Source organism: Phoenix dactylifera, chromosome 3, assembly GCF_009389715.1.
Source record: "Phoenix dactylifera cultivar Barhee BC4 chromosome 3, palm_55x_up_171113_PBpolish2nd_filt_p, whole genome shotgun sequence".
Taxonomy (NCBI): Eukaryota; Viridiplantae; Streptophyta; class Magnoliopsida; order Arecales; family Arecaceae; genus Phoenix; species Phoenix dactylifera.
In genome coordinates, this window is record NC_052394.1 from 10331353 (window position 1) to 10351405 (window position 20053).

The window sequence follows — 20053 nt, forward strand, 5'->3', positions numbered from 1 at the left end:
TCTTTTCTTTTTCTTTTTCTTTTTTTTTCTTTTTTTTTCTTTTCTTTTTCTTCTTTCTTCTTTTCTCTCCCGACTCCCCCTCTTCTCCTTCGGTGAAACAGGGGGTCCCGTGACCCCCCCTTCTTCTTCTTCTTCCCTCTCGGTCGGACTCCGGGGCGGCCATGATGGCCGGCCCCGACGGCGGCAGGAGGCGGCGGAGCAAGCCCGACCACCCCCGGCGGCTGGCGGCGGCGAGCATGCCGGCGGCTAACGCCTCTAGCCGAAGCAAAGCATCCCTTTTTGGGCCCAAATCCGGCGATCGGCCGGCTCAAAATCACCACCCACCATGGCTAATCACCAAGCAAGGAGAAGGAAAAAGCTTACCTTAGCCCCGACGAAGATCCGGCGCCTCCCTTCCTCTCCGGCAGCGATGAAGGAAAAGGTTCACCCGTGCTACTTGGCTCTCCCTCTTCCTCTCTCTCTCTCCGGCAATGCGAAGAAAAATCTCTCCCCCTTCTCCCTGGCGGCTCTTCTCGGTGGCCTCAAGGAGGAGAGGAAGCCCTAAAAACAGGGCTTCCTTCTTCTTCGGGATGGAAACAGTCGGGGTTTTGGGACTGGGCCGGTCATTTTGACCGGGCCCAGTTCTGGGGTCTTACAAATGCTAACCAAACCCCGTCTATCTTATTAAGCCTTTAGTTAAATTTCGTAATGCATCTGATGCAAACCAAGGGCAGGAGCATAAGATCGACCATACAAGTGCCAATAGCTCACCTCTCTTCTAAGTAGACAGAAGAGGGCATAGAAGGTGGGGAAATGAGCTATTTGATACTATTCCCTTGAAGGAGCCAAGAATAACTCGCAAATTGATTGGACTAGCATTAGAACATACAACTTTAATGAATTAAAATCCAGGGACCAATAAGAACAAATTAGCACTGACTGATACGTTCAAAATGCTTCCATGGAGGCTGGGAACCTGTTTGCCATTCTTGCCATCAATGGTGAAGCAAGTATGGCAACTAACCGTTAGGCGTACGTTCTAAGAAAAAGGCCGTTATGGTGTTCATTACAATAGATTCATCAATTAAAATGAAAACAAAAAGAAAAAAAATCAAGACTGGAGGAGAGCAGCCAAGAAAAAACAAGAAGGAATTTCATACAATCTTGAAAGAAAGGCAAATTGTCCGAATGAGTGTTTAGAATAGATTCATGGTCGAATTCCATCTCCTTCTTTGTTCCAAATAGGGGTTCTGCCTCGTTTCGTCTAGAAACAGACCTTCAGGCCTCCGTCCTCGAACCAGGCCTTCAGGCCTCCTTCCTTGAACCAGGCCGTGTCATTGGGCCATGACTTACAACAATTGTGGAGCTCCTGTAGTTTACAATAGAGTTGTTTGCAACATCGAGCAAAGATGTGTGAGTGTTCTCAAATTTCTTACAAAAAAGTACTGAACTTACTAGTTTATAACAGAGTAGGTCGCGAGATTCATGCAAGCTTGTAAGAGAGTTCTCACAATTTTCGTGTAATGCAATAATAGCGTTCATGTTGTTTGTAACATGGTTGTTTTCAACAATCAGGCAAAGGTGTTCGAGTGTTCTTACAATGTTCGTATATGAAAAGAATTGACTTCTTGCTGGTTTGTGTCAGATTGGCTTGCAACATTCTTTCAAGACTGTGGAAGTGTTCCTAGAAGATTCATGAATTGCAATAGTAGATTTCATGCTATCACTAGTTCGTACAAGAGTTCCTGCTGGTTCTCACAACATTCGTAAATTGAAAGAGTTAAGAGTTCTCGCTGATTTATATCAGAGTCGCTTGCAACATGTTTCAAGGTTGTGAGAGAATTCCTACGAGATTCATACATTGCAATAGTTGATTCCCTGCGATTTGTAATGGAGTTACTTGCAATACTCTAGCAAAGGTGTACAAGAGTGTACATGGAAACAGTTGAGTTCTTACTGGTTTGTCACTGAACAACTTTGCATCATTCTTATAATGTTGTAAGAGAGTCCTCACAAAATTCGTGCATTGCTGTGGTGGAGTTCATTGCAGCTGATAACAGAGTTTATAATAAGCATTCTAGCAAATCTATATGAGTATTAAAAAATATTCATACAAAGAAATAGCTTAGTACTTGCTAGTTTGCAATACAGTCGCTTGCAACTTTGGTGTTGCAAGGGGAACTGTCAAACTTGACAAACTTAGTCATGGAGTCGATGGGCAAGTTGGCATGGTTGTCTTCCTTTTCCTACTAAGAATGGATGCCTTCTCTAATCTTGATCCACCTAGCCTCCATTTCTTGAATGCTAACATTGAAGACCGAGCAGCTTCAAACACTTCCAACAGGCAAAAAAAAAAATCAAAATCAAAATATCAATGTCACATCAATGATTAGGAAATAAACCCGGACAGTTGTTCAAAGAACAGAAGCTCACATTGGGATTCTTCCTTTGTAAGACGTGTCAAGAATTTGGGAACGGTAGCAACAGAAGCACTATGTGACTTGCTCAATATCTCCTTGTATCTATGGGTGAATGCATAATGAAGGAAGGATCCGATACTTTTGTCACTAACCCTGTCCACAGCAGAGCCTGAGAGATTATAGACTTTCATGCAACTGAGAAGACTAGTTCTTTCTATTTCTTTAATTAAAAATCAATCTCATCAATCCAGACTGCCAGCTTGATCATAGGGAATAGAAATTCCTTAAAGAAAATTGCTAGTTTCAGCTAGTCATCATTTACAGATTAAAGAGTTAGGCAAATCATAAGTATTTTCATTATCAATAGTTAGACTAGCATATAAACCCATGTTTGAATTGAAACTCAAATACTTATACAAGTTCTTCCCTTCTGAAACAGAATAGCACTAATATCTGCAAATTGAATCACTTGACATCATTAGAAGCAGACAAGACAACATAGCTGAAAATAGGTCCGTTAAAAACAGATCTGGTCTTAATTGAAATCCATATAAGGTCTCATTCAGATATAAAAACTATATCTGGCACAGGGATAAAAAGATAGAAAATTTGTCGGATATAGATACGGATAAAGATTATAAGTTTTTCTGCATTCAGATTCAAATATCTGGATATCCTTTTTTAAAGATTTTTAGATTTGGTTATCCAGATACTTAACATGTTCATGAAAAAATAAACCCTTTTTAATTGGAAGTGTGCATAGGGACTCTTCTAACATTGACATTGATGAGCACATGTTCATGACGACCGACAACAGGGCTTTTAATTATCTGAATTCTCCAAACAAGGTTCTTGCTGTTCTCCTTCTTTGAGAAGAGATATATGTCTAGATTTTATGATCTAATTCATGCTTTCACATATGTAACTTGCTCAAGTTGTTGCCAAATAATGCAAATGCAACTCCTTCATTTCTGTATCCTAAATGATATTCAACATTACATCCGTATCTATTTAGAACAAACATGGACATGATTAATATCCAATTCGTATCTATTTAAAATAAATATAAAAAAATTCTAGTATCCCTTTAATTCCAATATCTGTATTAATACCCACTGAATCAATATAGATATAGATATGGACTTGCCAGCATCTGATCCATATTCAATTCATTTTCAACCCTAAACATAGGCATGAAATCAGTCTGACGCCATCTTCTTTCTGATTCTGTAAAATGTCGCATTTATTTGCAATGGGCTTTATAAATCTTCTCACACTAACCATATCATTCAGCAATTTGAGATTTATATTCCAGGTTTCCTAAGCTTCAATCCTTATCAGACACTTTGCTGCTGGCATGAGTCAAAAACATCTACTAAACCTCAATCTAATTCTTTTCTATCTGTCAACTGTCACACCTTGTTGCTATTCTATTAGATATTTATCATCAAGATCCCTAACTATGATATATATCAATCTAACAAGCTACAAATCAATCTGTCACATGAATATGGAAGCACACAAAATTATATAAATGAGATGGTACAGCATGATGTTAATTTAGATTTTGCATAGATGCATTAAAGAAGGAACCTGTTCTGGATATAAAGAAATGCACTGAAGCATTATTGATGGAGTAATAATGTAATAAAGAATAAAATTTATAAAGAAATTCAACCATCTTCCTATTAGTTGCATCTTTATGCCTTCTCCCATAACATGCTTGAAGATCCAAAACTTTCGCAAAACAAGTGTTCCTACAGAGGCTACTGTAATAATCTGTCTGGCTAGTTATAGATCAGAGAACTTACAGGGGGACAATCTTGCATCCCAATTCATAAAAGTAGGGGCAACGGATCCTCAAATGCACGCATGCTGCATCAGCCTGGATTTCTTTCCTGGTTCTGTGACATCATGGTAAACAATTTACAAATAAAAGATCTCTAAAGCACTCATGATAGGGCGTTCACTACAGTTAGAGGTGGTTCGGTGGTTGGTGCAGGGGAGGCACCAAAAAAGTTATAATCATTTCAATTTTCAACAATGTACAAAATCCAGCATAACAAAAATTGCTGATTTGCTAAGTTTTGTTCTTAAGGTATCATGGAGGGGTACCCAAATGGCTGATGCTGTGGAAGTGGAGTCCTCAAGGACATCCATAGACAAGATGCCACATTCTTTTTATAAAGACATATGTGGTATCCTGAAATTTTAGTATTATAGGATCAACAGCTTCCCTTATTCCTCCCACTTCACTTCCCCTACTTCCTCTCAGCTGTATCTAGGTCTTTGTCATGCTCATGACATGCGTGCAGAATTCATACAGATTGGATTTTTGAGCAGTAAGCAAAAAATGGAACCTACTTCTGGCTAAAACAGGCAGGAACACTGATCGATACTGCTTGTCTCAAGTACAACTCATGAGCAAGCCAAAAGGGCAGGTCCACTTTAGCACCTTTTTCAACCTATACAGAATCAATGAACATTAGAACATAAACATCAAGTGTCACCTGCTTATGGTTTCTAGAGAACTTACACTGTTTGTTTCTGAACCAGGATCTAGCAGGCCAACACCATGTGCTCCAACTTGAAAAACAACTGAAATGGACTGCAAGCACAACATTGATCAAGACAAAATTTGTCAAGATTCTGCATCATCTCAAGGACAAGAAATGAAAATCTAGTAGTCCTAACCTCTTCCTCCATGATGATGTCATCTATATCATAATATCCTGGCATTTTCTCCAGCTGAGATCAAAGACTGCAATTGCCCTTTTCTACCAGCAAAGATAACAGGTTCACACCTTAAGACTGTCAAAAATGCTAATTGCCAGCTATTACAACAGCCATAAAAAATGGATATGGAATCTATTAAGCTTCAGACTTATCCACAATAAGTAAGAATGAGTTGACATCGAGCTATAAAGTTAAAGTCATTGCGAATCACATGCCAAGAAAAAGCTGACTACAGTTAAGAGTCCATGTCTCCATTTAGCTCTTTAATAACTGGAGTAAGTAAATCGCAGTATGATTTTTCCTACAATATATAATACAATTAACTACAATCAGGATAGCATGAGTCTCAATTTCAATGGTTGCAAACAATGTAAATTCTACCAACCTCCATATAGCTGCAGTTATGTTGTCCTAAATTGGTTTCTGCTTTACAGGTACATAGGTGTGATGTTTGGACAAGTAATCTTGTTTTACTTTGCAATGTTTGTGTGGTTGCAGTTACACTGTCATGAGATGTGATGTTTGGGCAAATAATCTTGTTTGTGTCATAATTTTTTCCCAATTTTTCTTGTATATTCTCGTAGTTTGCTTACATTTGCATTTCAAGGTGAAAATTGGGGTTCAAAACCATAAAAAATCGAGAATAAATCCAAACAAGTGGCAACACACCAGCAGGCACTCTATCCAAGTAGAAAAGTTTGGAGGCAACAACTTTTGGAGTGCTAGAATTTTGGTACAGCCTGGTTGGAGCACTGCAGTGCGGCACAAGATTAAGAAGCACATGAAACTATAAATATCAATGACTAATAAACATGGAAACTGCACGCTGCGAGAACCATTTTATTGTTTTCATAGATGAGGCGTTGTATGAGTGGTCGCCCTACTCATAAGTTGCAGGGAAATCTCAATAGTTTGTGCATGAAAAGCCTCTTGGCCAACAGATTATTTCTCAACTCGAAGTGTAACATGTCATGGACGACAACAGAAACAAGTCTTCCTAAAACTTCCTTCATGTGACATAAGATGTCACCTATGGTTTCATGTTACATGAAATGACACCACAGTCGTGCAGTTGAGTTCCAATATTGCTATTCATAATCCTACCATTTGGACAACTGATTGGTTGGTAAAAACAAAGTGCTTAGTTTTTGTGTAGTGAACTCCAAAAGTATCCAGAACACTTTAACTATGTTGTGGCATCCAAAAGTTAAATAACCAAAATACAATAGCCAAACCTTTTGGTTAATCTTAAATATGGACAATCTAGAACAACAACCTAACAAGTGATAATCCTCATGAAATACATGGGAGAGCGACACTATACATGAGGGCTCGACCTAATGGAAGCAATCTTGCAACAATAAGAACCTTAGTTTCTTCATCATCTTGCTGAAAACTAGCTCTCGAACGCAGGTATGTTATAGTATTCAAACTCACCAAAGCATGGAGAAAACACATAGTAGAAACAACATCAAGCTTTGTAAATTTGTAAACTTGTTGTATACGATAGCTTTCGCTTCCTTTTTTCATGATGGAAAAGTAAAAAAATTTTCCTTATATACTCGAAGACAAGTGCCAAAGTTATTATTTTAAGTAACAAATAAAATATACCCTCCAAAAAAATGTTAAGAATTATCCAACCAAGATTTTACATAAAATAGCCCCAAATTAGAATAGGACATCTAGGTCAAACCAAGTTAGTAATACATCTGCGGCAGCGTATGCAAAGGTAAGAATTTGGGAACAGAACCCGACAACAATAGAGAAGACTATAGATCTAAATCATTAAAACATTCAATTCTCAAAGAGGAATCAACGATTCCATGAGAGCAAATAAAAAAAAAAGAAATCATCAAATCTTTGAGACTTTTCTTTCGAGGGAAAAAAAGCATCTGGAAACCCTAAAGATTTACCTCAAAGAAAAAAAGAGGTCATCAAATCTTTAAGCCTTTTCTTATTTAGAAAGAAAAAAGTATATGTGGAAATCCTAAAGATTTACCTCGGAGGGAAGTTCAGACTATCGGCCTTCGTTGCCCTAGAGAGTCGTCGTGATGAGAAGAGGAGGAGGGGGAACGTTTTCGGAGGGAGTCCACCCAAACCCATTTCCCTCTATTTTTTCTCTCTCCCCCGCGGCAGTCGAGTTTAAGCCAATGTGGAAAATAATGATGTTTAAGTATATAACAATAGAAAATAATAAATAAAGTACTTTTGTTAAAAAATTTATTCTAAATATCCAAGAAATATCCAAAGCCAAGAGAAAAACCTAATCCTTTCATTAAATAAATAAAATTCATATTTTTTTCAAAATTTATAATTAATTAAATTAAGAGGCTAAAACTTAACTTGGATAGCTTGAGAGTTGTAACTAGCACCATAAGCAAAACCACCAACCAGGGTCGGCGAAACTGGTACGGGACAACGTACCGCTTGCCCGACGGGACAAGTTAGTATAAGCCCATGTTATGCCCTATCGGGCCTATACCGGCACAGTAAAAGAGACGAGGGAGAGAAAGAACGAGAGAGGAAAAAAAACGAGAAGGGGGAGGCCAGCAGAGGATCGGAGAACCGCCGAGAGGAGAATACGGAGGCCGGAAAGCCAATTATCGACTTTATTTAATTTTTTTATTTAAAAAAAATAAGTGAAGTCGACAATTGGTTTGCCGACATTCACTTAACCTCAAAAATAAAGGGAGGCTCTCCAGCTCCTGTTTCGAACAAAACAGAAAACAAGAGCAAGCCCCTCTTCTATGGCTCCCCAGCCTCCGCCAGACGGCCCCGGAGGCCAGCCTCGACCTTTCTCTCGCTCTCTCCCTCCCTTCCCCACTCTCTCTCTTCTTTTTTTCCTTCGACTTTTTCTCCTGCGGCGCGGATCTCATTTTCATTGCCAGAACCGTCCTGGTCTATGGCCGGTACGGCTCGGAATACTCCGAACCGAGCAATTCGGAACGATTCCACCGACCTTGCCACCAACCTATAAAGTCCGGACACCAACCAAAGCCCAACCTATTTATTAACTACATCGGGTTCAAATCAAGCAAGATTTTGTCGAGCCAGCTGCAGACCAAAACCCAGTTTTCTTGCGAGCAAGTTTGAGCAGGTTAGCAGGTCCAAGTCAAGTTTTGTCATATTTAATGGGACCGTTAAATAGGTTAGCTACATTGGATAGAAAATTTCCCAGCATCTGTAACTATGGCATCCTTAGCCGATGAGCATGGGTGTTTTTTGTTTGCTGTAATGTGGGGCTTCCTTCCCTTATCTGACCCAAATAGGAAGGGGGCAAAAAGGCATCCTATTCTTTTAGTTTTCTATAACAAATCCCCAGATTAATGCTAACCAAACCCCGTCTATCTTATTAAGCCTTTTGTTCAGTGTTCCAAGCTGAAAAGTACAATGTCAGAGCAATTAAATACAATTCAAATATGAAGCAAATACGTCCAATCAGAGACATACAATATTCTAAAAATATACATATAACCCATGCCTCAAATTCAAAATCACGAATAATTCGATTCGTAAAACAGATATTAAGTTTGTCGATAAATCTAGTAAAGAGGTTACATCACTTACCTTGCGAACGCGATCCACAACAAATCCAATTAATTCCGCAAATCCCTCGCAGAACCTAATATTCAAAAATCATTTTCTTCTTTTAAAATTCATCACAATATATATATATATATATATACAAAGACTTAAATTTTTAATATCCCCCATGGCTGATCCTGCAGGAGTGCCTAGTACCCCAAGTTTGGGTTCATAACCGTAAACCACCCCTTTTTTTTTGTTTTCACTTTTCTTTTTCTTTTTTTTTTCTTTTCTTTTTCTTTTCTTTTTCTTCTTTCTTCTTTTCTCTCCCGACTCCCCCTCTTCTCCTTCGGTGAAACAGGGGGTCCCGTGACCCCCCCTTCTTCTTCTTCTTCCCTCTCGGTCGGACTCCGGGGCGGCCATGATGGCCGGCCCCGACGGCGGCAGGAGGCGGCGGAGCAAGCCCGAGCACCCCCGGCGGCTGGCGGCGGCGAGAATGCCGGCGACTAACGCCTTTAGCCGAAGCAAAGCATCCCTTTTTGGGCCAAAATCCGGCGATCGGCCGGCTCAAAATCACTACCCACCATGGCTAATCACCAAGCAAGGAGAAGGAAAAAGCTTACCTTAGCCCCGACGAAGATCCGGCGCCTCCCTTCCTCTCCGGCGGCGACGTGCTACTTGGCTCTCCCTCTTCCTCTCTCTCTCTCCGGCAATGTGAAGAAAAATCTCTCCCCCTTCTCCCTGGCCGCTCTTCTCGGTGGCCTCAAGGAGGAGAGGAAGCCCTAAAAACAGGGCTTCCTCCTTCTTCGGGATGGAAACAGTCGGGGTTTTGGGACTGGGCCGGTCATTTGGACCGGGCCCAGTTCTGGGGTCTTACCAAATGCTAACCAAACCCCGTCTATCTTATTTAGCCTTTAGTTAAATTTCGTAATGCATCTGATGCAAACCAAGGGCAGGAGCATAAGATCGACCATACAAGTGCCAGTAGCTCACCTCTCTTCTAAGTAGACAGAAGAGGGCATAGAAGGTGGTGAAATGAGCTATTTGATAGTATTCCCTTGAAGAAGGAGCCAAGAATAACTCGCAAATTGATTGGACTAGCATTAGAAACATACAACTTTAATGAATTAAAATCCAGGGACCAATAAGAACAAATTAGCACTGACTGATACGTTCAAAATGCTTCCATGGAGGCTGGGAACCTGTTTGCCATTCTTGCCATCAATGGTGAAGCAAGTATGGCAACTAACCGTTAGGCGTACGTTCTAAGAAAAAGGCCGTTATGGTGTTCATTATAATAGATTCATCAATTAAAATGAAAACAAAAAGAAAAAAACCAAGACTGGAGGAGAGCAGCCAAGAAAAAGCAAGAAGGAATTTCATACAATCTTGAAAGAAAGGCAAATTGTCCGAATGAGTGTTTAGAATAGATTCATGGTCGAATTCCATCTCCTTCTTTGTTCCAAATAGGGGTTCTGCCTCGTTTCGTCTAGAAACAGACCTTCAGGCCTCCGTCCTCGAACCAGGCCTTCAGGCCTCCTTCCTTGAACCAGGCCGTGCCATTGGGCCATGACTTACAACAATTGTGGAGCTCCTGTAGTTTACAATAGAGTTGTTTGCAACATTCGAGTAAAGATGTGTGAGTGTTCTCAAAGTTCTTACAAAAAAGTACTGAACTTACTAGTTTATAACAGAGTAGGTCGCGAGATTCATGCAAGCTTGTAAGAGAGTTCTCACAATTTTCGTGTAATGCAATAATAGCGTTCACGTTGTTTGTAACATGGTTGCTTTCAACAATCAGGCAAAGGTGTTCGAGTGTTCTTACAATGTTCGTATATGAAAAGAATTGACTTCTTGCTGGTTTGTGTCAGATTGGCTTGCAACATTCTTTCAAGACTGTGGAAGTGTTCCTAGAAGATTCATGAATTGCAATAGTAGATTTCATGCTATCACTAGTTCGTACAAGAGTTCCTGCTGGTTCTCACAACATTCGTAAATTGAAAGAGTTAAGAGTTCTCGCTAATTTATATCAGAGTCGCTTGCAACATGTTTCAAGGTTGTGAGAGAATTCCTACGAGATTCATACATTGCAATAGTTGATTCCCTGCGATTTGTAATGGAGTTACTTGCAACACTCTAGCAAAGGTGTACAAGAGTGTACATGGAAACAGTTGAGTTCTTACTGGTTTGTCACTGAACAACTTTGCATCATTCTTATAATGTTGTAAGAGAGTCCTCACAAAATTCGTGCATTGCTGTGGTGGAGTTCATGCAGCTTATAACAGAGTTTATAATAAGCATTCTAGCAAATCTATATGAGTATTAAAAATATTCATACAAAGAAATAGCTTAGTACTTGCTAGTTTGCAATAGAGTCGCTTGCAACTTTGGTGTTGCAAGGGGAACTGTCAAACTTGACAAACTTAGTCATGGAGTCGATGGGCAAGTTGGCATGGTTGTCTTCCTTTTCCTACTAAGAATGGATGCCTTCTCTAATCTTGATCCACCTAGCCGCCATTTCTTGAATGCTAACATTGAAGACCGAGCAGCTTCAAACACTTCCAACAGGCAAAAAAAAAAAAAAATCAAAATCAAAATATCAATGTCACATCAATGATTAGGAAATAAACCCGGACAGTTGTTCAAAGAACAGAAGCTCACATTGGGATTCTTCCTTTGTAAGACGTGTCAAGAATTTGGGAACGGTAGCAACAGAAGCACTATGTGACTTGCTCAATATCTCCTTGTATCTATGGGTGAATGCATAATGAAGGAAGGATCCGATACTTTTGTCACTAACCCTGTCCACAGCAGAGCCTGAGAGATTATAGACTTTCATGCAACTGAGAAGACTAGTTCTTTCTATTTCTTTAATTAAAAATCAATCTCATCAATCCAGACTGCCAGCTTGATCATAGGGAATAGAAATTCCTTAAAGAAAATTGCTAGTTTCAGCTAGTCATCATTTACAGATTAAAGAGTTAGGCAAATCATAAGTATTTTCATTATCAATAGTTAGACTAGCATATAAACCCATGTTTGAATTGAAACTCAGATACAAGTTCTTCCCTTCTGAAACAGAATAGCACTAATATCTGCAAATTGAATCACTTGACATCATTAGAAGCAGACAAGACAACATAGCTGAAATTGGGTCCGTTAAAAACAGATCTGGTCTTAATTGAAATCCATATAAGGTCTCATTCAGATATAAAAACTATATCTGGCACAGGGATAAAAAGATAGAAAATTTGTCGGATATAGATACGGATAAAGATTATAAGTTTTTCTGCATTCAGATTCAAATATCTGGATATCCTTTTTTCAAGATTTTTAGATTTGGATATCCAGATACTTAACATGTTCATGAAAAAATAAACCCTTTTTAATTGGAAGTGTGCATAGGGACTCTTCTAACATTGACATTGATGAGCACATGTTCATGACGACCGACAACATGGCTTTTAATTATCTGAATTCTCCAAACAAGGTTCTTGCTGTTCTCCTTCTTTGAGAAGAGATATATGTCTAGATTTTATGATCTAATTCATGCTTTCACATATGTAACTTGCTCAAGTTGTTGCCAAATAATGCAAATGCAACTCCTTCATTTCTGTATCCTAAATGATATTCAACATTACATCCGTATCTATTTAGAACAAACATGGACATGATTAATATCCAATTCGTATCTATTTAAAATAAATATAAAAAAATTCTAGTATCCCTTTAATTCCAATATCTGTATTAATACCCACTGAATCAATATAGATATAGATATGGACTTGCCAGCATCTGATCCATATTCAATTCATTTTCAACCCTAAACATAGGCATGAAATCAGTCTGACGCCATCTTCTTTCTGATTCTGTAAAATGTCGCATTTATTTGCAATGGGCTTTATAAATCTTCTCACGCTAACCATATCATTCAGCAATTTGAGATTTATATTCCAGGTTTCCTAAGCTTCAATCCTTATCAGACACTTTGCTGCTGGCATGAGTCAAAAACATCTACTAAACCTCAATCTAATTCTTTTCTATCTGTCAACTGTCACACCTTGTTGCTATTCTATTAGATATTTATCATCAAGATCCCTAACTATGATATATATATCAATCTAACAAGCTACAAATCAATCTGTCACATGAATATGGAAGCACACAAAATTATATAAATGAGATGGTACAGCATGATGTTAATTTAGATTTTGCATGGATGCATTAAAGAAGGTACCTGTTCTGGATATAAAGAAATGCACTGAAGCATTATTGATGGAGTAATAATGTAATAAAGAATAAAATTTATAAAGAAATTCAACCGTCTTCCTATTAGTTGCATCTTTATGCCTTCTCCCATAACATGCTTGAAGATCCAAAACTTTCGCAAAACAAGTGTTCCTACAGAGGCTACTGTAATAATCTGTCTGGCTAGTTATAGATCAGAGAACTTACAGGGGGACAATCTTGCATCCCAATTCATAAAAGTAGGGGCAACGGATCCTCAAATGCACACATGCTGCATCAGCCTGGATTTCTTTCCTGGTTCTGTGACATCATGGTAAACAATTTACAAATAAAAGATCTCTAAAGCACTCATGATAGGGCGTTCACTACAGTTAGAGGTGGTTCGGTGGTTGGTGCAGGGGAGGCACCAAAAAAGTTATAATCATTTCAATTTTCAACAATGTACAAAATCCAGCATAACAAAAATTGCTGATTTGTTAAGTTTTGTTCTTAAGGTATCATGGAGGGGTACCCAAATGGCTGATGCTGTGGAAGTGGAGTCCTCAAGGACATCCATAGACAAGATGCCACATTCTTTTTATAAAGACATATGTGGTATCCTGAAATTTTAGTATTATAGGATCAACAGCTTCCCTTATTCCTCCCACTTCACTTCCCCTACTTCCTCTCAGCTGTATCTAGGTCTTTGTCATGCTCATGACATGTGTGCAGAATTCATACAGATAGGATTTTTGAGCAGTAAGCAAAAAATGGAACCTACTTCTGGCTAAAACAGGCAGGAACACTGATCGATACTGCTTGTCTCAAGTACAACTCATGAGCAAGCCAAAAGGGCAGGTCCACTTTAGCACCTTTTTCAACCTATATAGAATCAATGAACATTAGAACATAAACATCAAGTGTCACCTGCTTATGGTTTCTAGAGAACTTACACTGTTTGTTTCTGAACCAGGATCTAGCAGGCCAACACCATGTGCTCCAACTTGAAAAACAACTGAAATGGACTGCAAGCACAACATTGATCAAGACAAAATTTGTCAAGATTCTGCATCATCTCAAGGACAAGAAATGAAAATCTAGTAGTCCTAACCTCTTCCTCCATGATGATGTCATCTATATCATAATATCCTGGCATTTTCTCCAGCTGAGATCAAAGACTGCAATTGCCTTTTTTCTACCAGCAAAGATAACAGGTTCACACCTTAAGACTGTCAAAAATGCTAATTGCCAGCTATTACAACAGCCATAAAAAATGGATATGGAATCTATTAAGCTTCAGACTTATACACGATAAGTAAGAATGAGTTGACATCGAGCTATAAAGTTAAAGTCATTGCGAATCACATGCCAAGAAAAAGCTGACTACAGTTAAGAGTCCATGTCTCCGTTTAGCTCTTTAATAACTGGAGTAAGTAAATCGCAGTATGATTCTTCCTACAATATATAATACAATTAACTACAATCAGGATAGCATGAGTCTCAATTTCAATGGTTGCAAACAGTGTAAATTCTACCAACCTCCATATAGCTGCAGTTATGTTGTCCTAAATTGGTTTCTGCTTTACAGGTACATAGGTGTGATGTATGGACAAGTAATCTTGTTTTACTTTGCAATGTTTGTGTGGTTGCAGTTACACTGACATGAGATGTGATGTTTGGGCAAATAATCTTGTTTGTGTCATAATTTTTTCCCAATTTTTCTTGTGTATTCTCGTAGTTTGCTTACCTTTGCATTTCAAGGTGAAAATTGGGGTTCAAAACCATAAAAAATCGAGAATAAATCCAAACAAGTGGCAACACGCCAGCAGGCACTCTATCCAAGTAGAAAAGTTTGGAGGCAACGACTTTTGGAGTGCTGGAATTTTGGTACAGCATGGTTGGAGCACTGCAGTGCGGCACAAGATTAAGAAGCACATGAAACTATAAATATCAATGACTAATAAAAATGGAAACTGCACGCTGCGAGAACCATTTTATTGTTTTCATAGATGAGGCGTTGTATGAGCGGTCGCCCTACTCATAAGTTGCAGGGAAATCTCAATAGTTTGTGCATGAAAAGCCTCTTGGCCAACAGATTATTTCTCAACTCGAAGTGTAACATGTCATGGACGACAACAGAAACAAGTCTTCCTAAAACTTCATTCATGTGACATAAGATGTCACCTATGGTTTCATGTTACATGAAATGACACCACAGTCATGCAGTTGAGTTCCAATATTGCTATTCATAATCCTACCATTTGGACAACTGATTGGTTGGTAAAAACAAAGTGCTTAGTTTTTGTGTAGTGAACTCCAAAAGTATCCAGAACACTTTAACTATGTTGTGGCATCCAAAAGTTAAATAACCAAAATACAATAGCCAAACCTTTTGGTTAATCTTAAATATGGACAATCTAGAACAACAACCTAACAAGTGATAATCCTCATGAAATACATGGGAGAGCCACACTATACATGAGGGCTCGACCTAATGGAAACAATCTTGCAACAATAAGGACCTTAGTTTCTTCATCATCTTGCTGAAAACTAGCTCTCGAACGCAAGTATGTTATACTATTCAAACTCACCAAAGCATGGAGAAAACACATAGTAGAAACAACATCAAGCTTTGTAAATTTATAAACTTGTTGTATACGATAGCTTTCGCTTCCTTTTTTCATGATGGAAAAGTAAAAAAAATTTCCTTATATACTCGAAGACAAGTGCCAAAGTTATTATTTTAAGACAAATAAAATATACCCTCCAAAAAAATGTTAAGAATTATCCAACCAAGATTTCACATAAAATAGCCCCAAATTAGAATAGGACATCTAGGTCAAACCAAGTTAGTAATACATCTGCGGCAACGTATGCAAAGGTAAGAATTTGGGAACAGAGCCCGACAACAACAGAGAAGACTATAGATCTAAATCATTAAAACATTCAATTCTCAAAGAGGAATCAACGATTCCATGAGAGCAAATAAAAAAAAAGAAATCATCAAATCTTTGAGACTTTTCTTTCAAGGGAAAAAAAGCATCTGGAAACCCTAAAGATTTACCTCAAAGAAAAAAAGCGGTCATCAAATCTTTAAGCCTTTTCTTATTTAGAAAAAAAAAAGTACATGTGGAAATCCTAAAGATTTACCTCAAAGGGAAGTTTAGACTATTGGCCTTCGTTGCCCTAGAGAGTCGTCGTGATGAGAAGAGGAGGAGGGAGAACGTTTTTGGAGGGAGTCCACCCAAACCCATTTCCCGCTATTTTTTCTCTCTCCCCCGCGGCAGTCGAGTTTAAGCCAATGTGGAAAATAATGATGTTTAAGTATATAACAATAGCAAATAATAAATAAAGTACTTTTGTTAAAAAATTTATTCTAAATATCCAATAAATATCCAAAGCCGAGAGAAAAACCTAATCCTTTCATTAAAGAAATAAAATTCATATTTTTTTCAAAATTTATAATTAATTAAATTAAGAGGCTAAAACTTAACTTGGATAGCTTGAGAGTTGTAACTAGCACCATAAGCAAGACCACCAACTAGGGTCGGCAAAACTGGTACGGAACAACGTACCGCTTGCCCGACGGGACGAGTTAGTATAAGCCTATGTTATGCCCTATCGGGCCCGTACTGGCACAGTAAAAGAGACGAGGGAGAGGAAGTACGAGAGAGGAAAAAAAAGAGAAGGGGAGGCCAGCAGAGGATCGGAGAACCGCCGAGAGGAGAAGACGGAGGCCGGAAAGCCAATTATCGACTTTATTTAATTTTTTTATTTAAAAAAATAAGTGAAGTCGACAATTGGTTTGCCGACATTCACTTAACCTCAAAAATAAGGGGAGGCTCTCCAGCTCCTGTTTCGAACAAAACAGAAAACAAGAGCGAGCCCCTCTTCTATGGCTCCCCAGCCTCCGCCAGACGGCCCCGGAGGCCAGCCTCGACCTTTCTCTCTCTCCCTCCCTTCCCCACTCTCTCTCTTCTTCTTTTTCCTTCGACTTTTTCTCCTGCGGCGCGGATCTCATTTTCATTGCCAGAACCGTCCTGGTCTATGGCCGGTACGGCTCGGAATACTCCGAACCGAGCAATTCGGGACGGTTCCACCGACCTTGCCACCGACCTATAAAGTCAGGACACCAACCAAAGCCCAACCAATTTATTAACTACATCGGGTTCAAATCAAGCAAGATTTTGTCGAGCCAGCTGCAAACCAAAACCCAGTTTTCTTGCGAGCAAGTTTGAGCAGGTTAGCAGGTCCAAGTCAAGTTTTGTCGTATTTAATGGGACCGTTAAATAGGTTAGCTACATTGGATAGAAAATTTCCCAGCATCTATGGCATCCTTAGCCGATGAGCATGGGTGTTTTTTGTTTGCTGTAATGTGGGGCTTCCTTCCCTTGTCTGACCCAAATAGGAAGGGGGCAAAAAGGCATCCTATTCTTTTAGTTTTCTATAACAATTCCCCAGATTAATGCTAACCAAACCCCGTCTATCTTATTAAGCCTTTTGTTCAGTGTTCCAAGCTGAAAAGTACAATGTCAGAGCAATTAAATACAATTCAAATATGAAGCAAATACGTCCAATCAGAGACATACAATATTCTAAAAATATACAAATAACCCATGCCTCAAATTCGAAATCACGAATAATTCGATTCGTAAAACAGATATTAAGTTTGCCGATAAATCTAGTAAAGAAGTTACATCACTTACCTTGCGAACGCGATCCACAATAAATCCAATTAATTCTGCAAATCCCTCGCAGAATCTAATATTCAAAAACCATTTTCTTCTTTTAAAATTCATCACTATATATATATATATAGAAAGACTTAAATTTTTAATATCCCTCCATGGTTGATCCTGCAGGAGTGCCTAGTACCCCGAGTTGGGGTTCATACCCGTAAACCACCCTTTTTTTTTTTTTTGGTTTTCTCTTTTCTTTTTCTTTTTCTTTTTTTTTCTTTTTTTTTCTTTTCTTTTTCTTCTTTCTTCTTTTCTCTCCCGACTCCCCCTCTTCTCCTTCGGTGAAACAGGGGGTCCCGTGACCCCCCCTTCTTCTTCTTCTTCCCTCTCGGTCGGACTCCGGGGCGGCCATGATGGCCGGCCCCGACGGCGGCAGGAGGCGGCGGAGCAAGCCCGACCACCCCCGGCGGCTGGCGGCGGCGAGCATGCCGGCGGCTAACGCCTCTAGCCGAAGCAAAGCATCCCTTTTTGGGCCCAAATCCGGCGATCGGCCGGCTCAAAATCACCACCCACCATGGCTAATCACCAAGCAAGGAGAAGGAAAAAGCTTACCTTAGCCCCGACGAAGATCCGGCGCCTCCCTTCCTCTCCGGCGGCGATGAAGGAAAAGGGTCACCCGTGCTACTTGGCTCTCCCTCTTCCTCTCTCTCTCTCCGGCAATGCGAAGAAAAATCTCTCCCCCTTCTCCCTGGCGGCTCTTCTCGGTGGCCTCAAGGAGGAGAGGAAGCCCTAAAAACAGGGCTTCCTTCTTCTTCGGGATGGAAACAGTCGGGGTTTTGGGACTGGGCCGGTCATTTTGACCGGGCCCAGTTCTGGGGTCTTACAAATGCTAACCAAACCCCGTCTATCTTATTAAGCCTTTAGTTAAATTTCGTAATGCATCTGATGCAAACCAAGGGCAGGAGCATAAGATCGACCATACAAGTGCCAATAGCTCACCTCTCTTCTAAGTAGACAGAAGAGGGCATAGAAGGTGGGGAAATGAGCTATTTGATACTATTCCCTTGAAGGAGCCAAGAATAACTCGCAAATTGATTGGACTAGCATTAGAACATACAACTTTAATGAATTAAAATCCAGGGACCAATAAGAACAAATTAGCACTGACTGATACGTTCAAAATGCTTCCATGGAGGCTGGGAACCTGTTTGCCATTCTTGCCATCAATGGTGAAGCAAGTATGGCAACTAACCGTTAGGCGTACGTTCTAAGAAAAAGGCCGTTATGGTGTTCATTACAATAGATTCATCAATTAAAATGAAAACAAAAAGAAAAAAAATCAAGACTGGAGGAGAGCAGCCAAGAAAAAACAAGAAGGAATTTCATACAATCTTGAAAGAAAGGCAAATTGTCCGAATGAGTGTTTAGAATAGATTCATGGTCGAATTCCATCTCCTTCTTTGTTCCAAATAGGGGTTCTGCCTCGTTTCGTCTAGAAACAGACCTTCAGGCCTCCGTCCTCGAACCAGGCCTTCAGGCCTCCTTCCTTGAACCAGGCCGTGTCATTGGGCCATGACTTACAACAATTGTGGAGCTCCTGTAGTTTACAATAGAGTTGTTTGCAACATCGAGCAAAGATGTGTGAGTGTTCTCAAATTTCTTACAAAAAAGTACGGAACTTACTAGTTTATAACAGAGTAGGTCGCGAGATTCATGCAAGCTTGTAAGAGAGTTCTCACAATTTTCGTGTAATGCAATAATAGCGTTCATGTTGTTTGTAACATGGTTGTTTTCAACAATCAGGCAAAGGTGTTCGAGTGTTCTTGCAATGTTCGTATATGAAAAGAATTGACTTCTTGCTGGTTTGTGTCAGATCGGCTTGCAACATTCTTTCAAGACTGTGGAAGTGTTCCTAGAAGATTCATGAATTGCAATAGTAGATTTCATGCTATCACTAGTTCGTACAAGAGTTCCTGCTGGTTCTCACAACATTCGTAAATTGAAAGAGTTAAGAGTTCTCGCTGATTTATATCAGAGTCGCTTGCAACATGTTTCAAGGTTGTGAGAGAATTCCTACGAGATTCATACATTGCAATAGTTGATTCCCTGCGATTTGTAATGGAGTTACTTGCAATACTCTAGCAAAGGTGTACAAGAGTGTACATGGAAACAGTTGAGTTCTTACCGGTTTGTCACTGAACAACTTTGCATCATTCTTATAATGTTGTAAGAGAGTCCTCACAAAATTCGTGCATTGCTGTGGTGGAGTTCATGCAGCTTATAACAGAGTTTATAATAAGCATTCTAGCAAATCTATATGAGTATTAAAAAATATTCATACAAAGAAATAGCTTAGTACTTGCTAGTTTGCAATACAGTCGCTTGCAACTTTGGTGTAAGGCAGCAAAACGGAGAGTCGCTACACGAATATTGGGAACGTTTCAAGAAATTATATGCAAGCTGCCCCCATCATCAAATTAGTGAGCA

At 39.4% G+C, this 20053-nt stretch overlaps 2 protein-coding genes across 5 annotated transcripts; both read right to left on the reverse strand.

The window, feature by feature from the left end:
* Nucleotides 1-1943: 1943 nt before the first annotated feature.
* On the reverse strand, nucleotides 1944-9463 carry LOC120110232 (probable DNA replication complex GINS protein PSF3). 2 transcript variants are annotated; one of them, XM_039124595.1, is made up of 8 exons: nucleotides 9284-9463; nucleotides 8703-8757; nucleotides 5094-5210; nucleotides 4936-5007; nucleotides 4764-4864; nucleotides 4211-4303; nucleotides 2413-2552; nucleotides 1944-2313 (listed from the first exon to the last, which is right to left on the reverse strand). In XM_039124595.1, exons 3-8 carry the CDS (start codon nucleotides 5136-5138, stop codon nucleotides 2183-2185), a joined length of 582 nt encoding a protein of 193 aa, XP_038980523.1. In that variant the 5' UTR covers nucleotides 5139-5210; nucleotides 8703-8757; nucleotides 9284-9463; the 3' UTR covers nucleotides 1944-2182. The 2 variants fall into 2 exon arrangements, with proteins under 2 accessions (XP_038980523.1, XP_038980524.1); XM_039124596.1 differs by lacking the exons at nucleotides 8703-8757; nucleotides 9284-9463 and having other exon boundaries at nucleotides 5094-5218.
* Nucleotides 9464-10871: 1408 nt separating this feature from the next.
* LOC103723883 (probable DNA replication complex GINS protein PSF3) lies at nucleotides 10872-18335 on the reverse strand. 3 transcript variants are annotated; one of them, XM_039124593.1, is made up of 8 exons: nucleotides 18179-18333; nucleotides 17594-17648; nucleotides 13999-14082; nucleotides 13841-13912; nucleotides 13669-13769; nucleotides 13116-13208; nucleotides 11322-11461; nucleotides 10872-11218 (listed from the first exon to the last, which is right to left on the reverse strand). In XM_039124593.1, the coding sequence occupies exons 3-8, from the start codon at nucleotides 14041-14043 to the stop codon at nucleotides 11088-11090; spliced, it is 582 nt and encodes a 193-aa protein (XP_038980521.1). In that variant the 5' UTR covers nucleotides 14044-14082; nucleotides 17594-17648; nucleotides 18179-18333; the 3' UTR covers nucleotides 10872-11087. The 3 variants fall into 3 exon arrangements, with proteins under 3 accessions (XP_038980521.1, XP_038980520.1, XP_038980522.1); XM_039124592.1 differs by having other exon boundaries at nucleotides 13999-14116; nucleotides 18179-18332; XM_039124594.1 differs by lacking the exon at nucleotides 13116-13208 and having other exon boundaries at nucleotides 13999-14116; nucleotides 18179-18335.
* Nucleotides 18336-20053: the final 1718 nt, after the last annotated feature.

Coding starts and splice junctions, on each gene's coding strand:
- LOC120110232 (XM_039124595.1), bottom strand. CDS start 5,138: ATGCCAGGATATTATGATATAGATGACATCATCATGGAGGAAGAG. Junction 4,304..4,763: donor CCTGCCTGTTTTAGCCAGAA/GTAGGTTCCATT, acceptor ATGATGTCACAG/AACCAGGAAAGAAATCCAGG. Junction 2,553..4,210: donor GGATGCAAGATTGTCCCCCT/GTAAGTTCTCTG, acceptor TGCTGTGGACAG/GGTTAGTGACAAAAGTATCG.
- LOC103723883 (XM_039124593.1), bottom strand. CDS start 14,043: ATGCCAGGATATTATGATATAGATGACATCATCATGGAGGAAGAG. Junction 13,913..13,998: donor ACATCATCATGGAGGAAGAG/GTTAGGACTACT, acceptor TTGTGCTTGCAG/TCCATTTCAGTTGTTTTTCA. Junction 11,462..13,115: donor GGATGCAAGATTGTCCCCCT/GTAAGTTCTCTG, acceptor TGCTGTGGACAG/GGTTAGTGACAAAAGTATCG.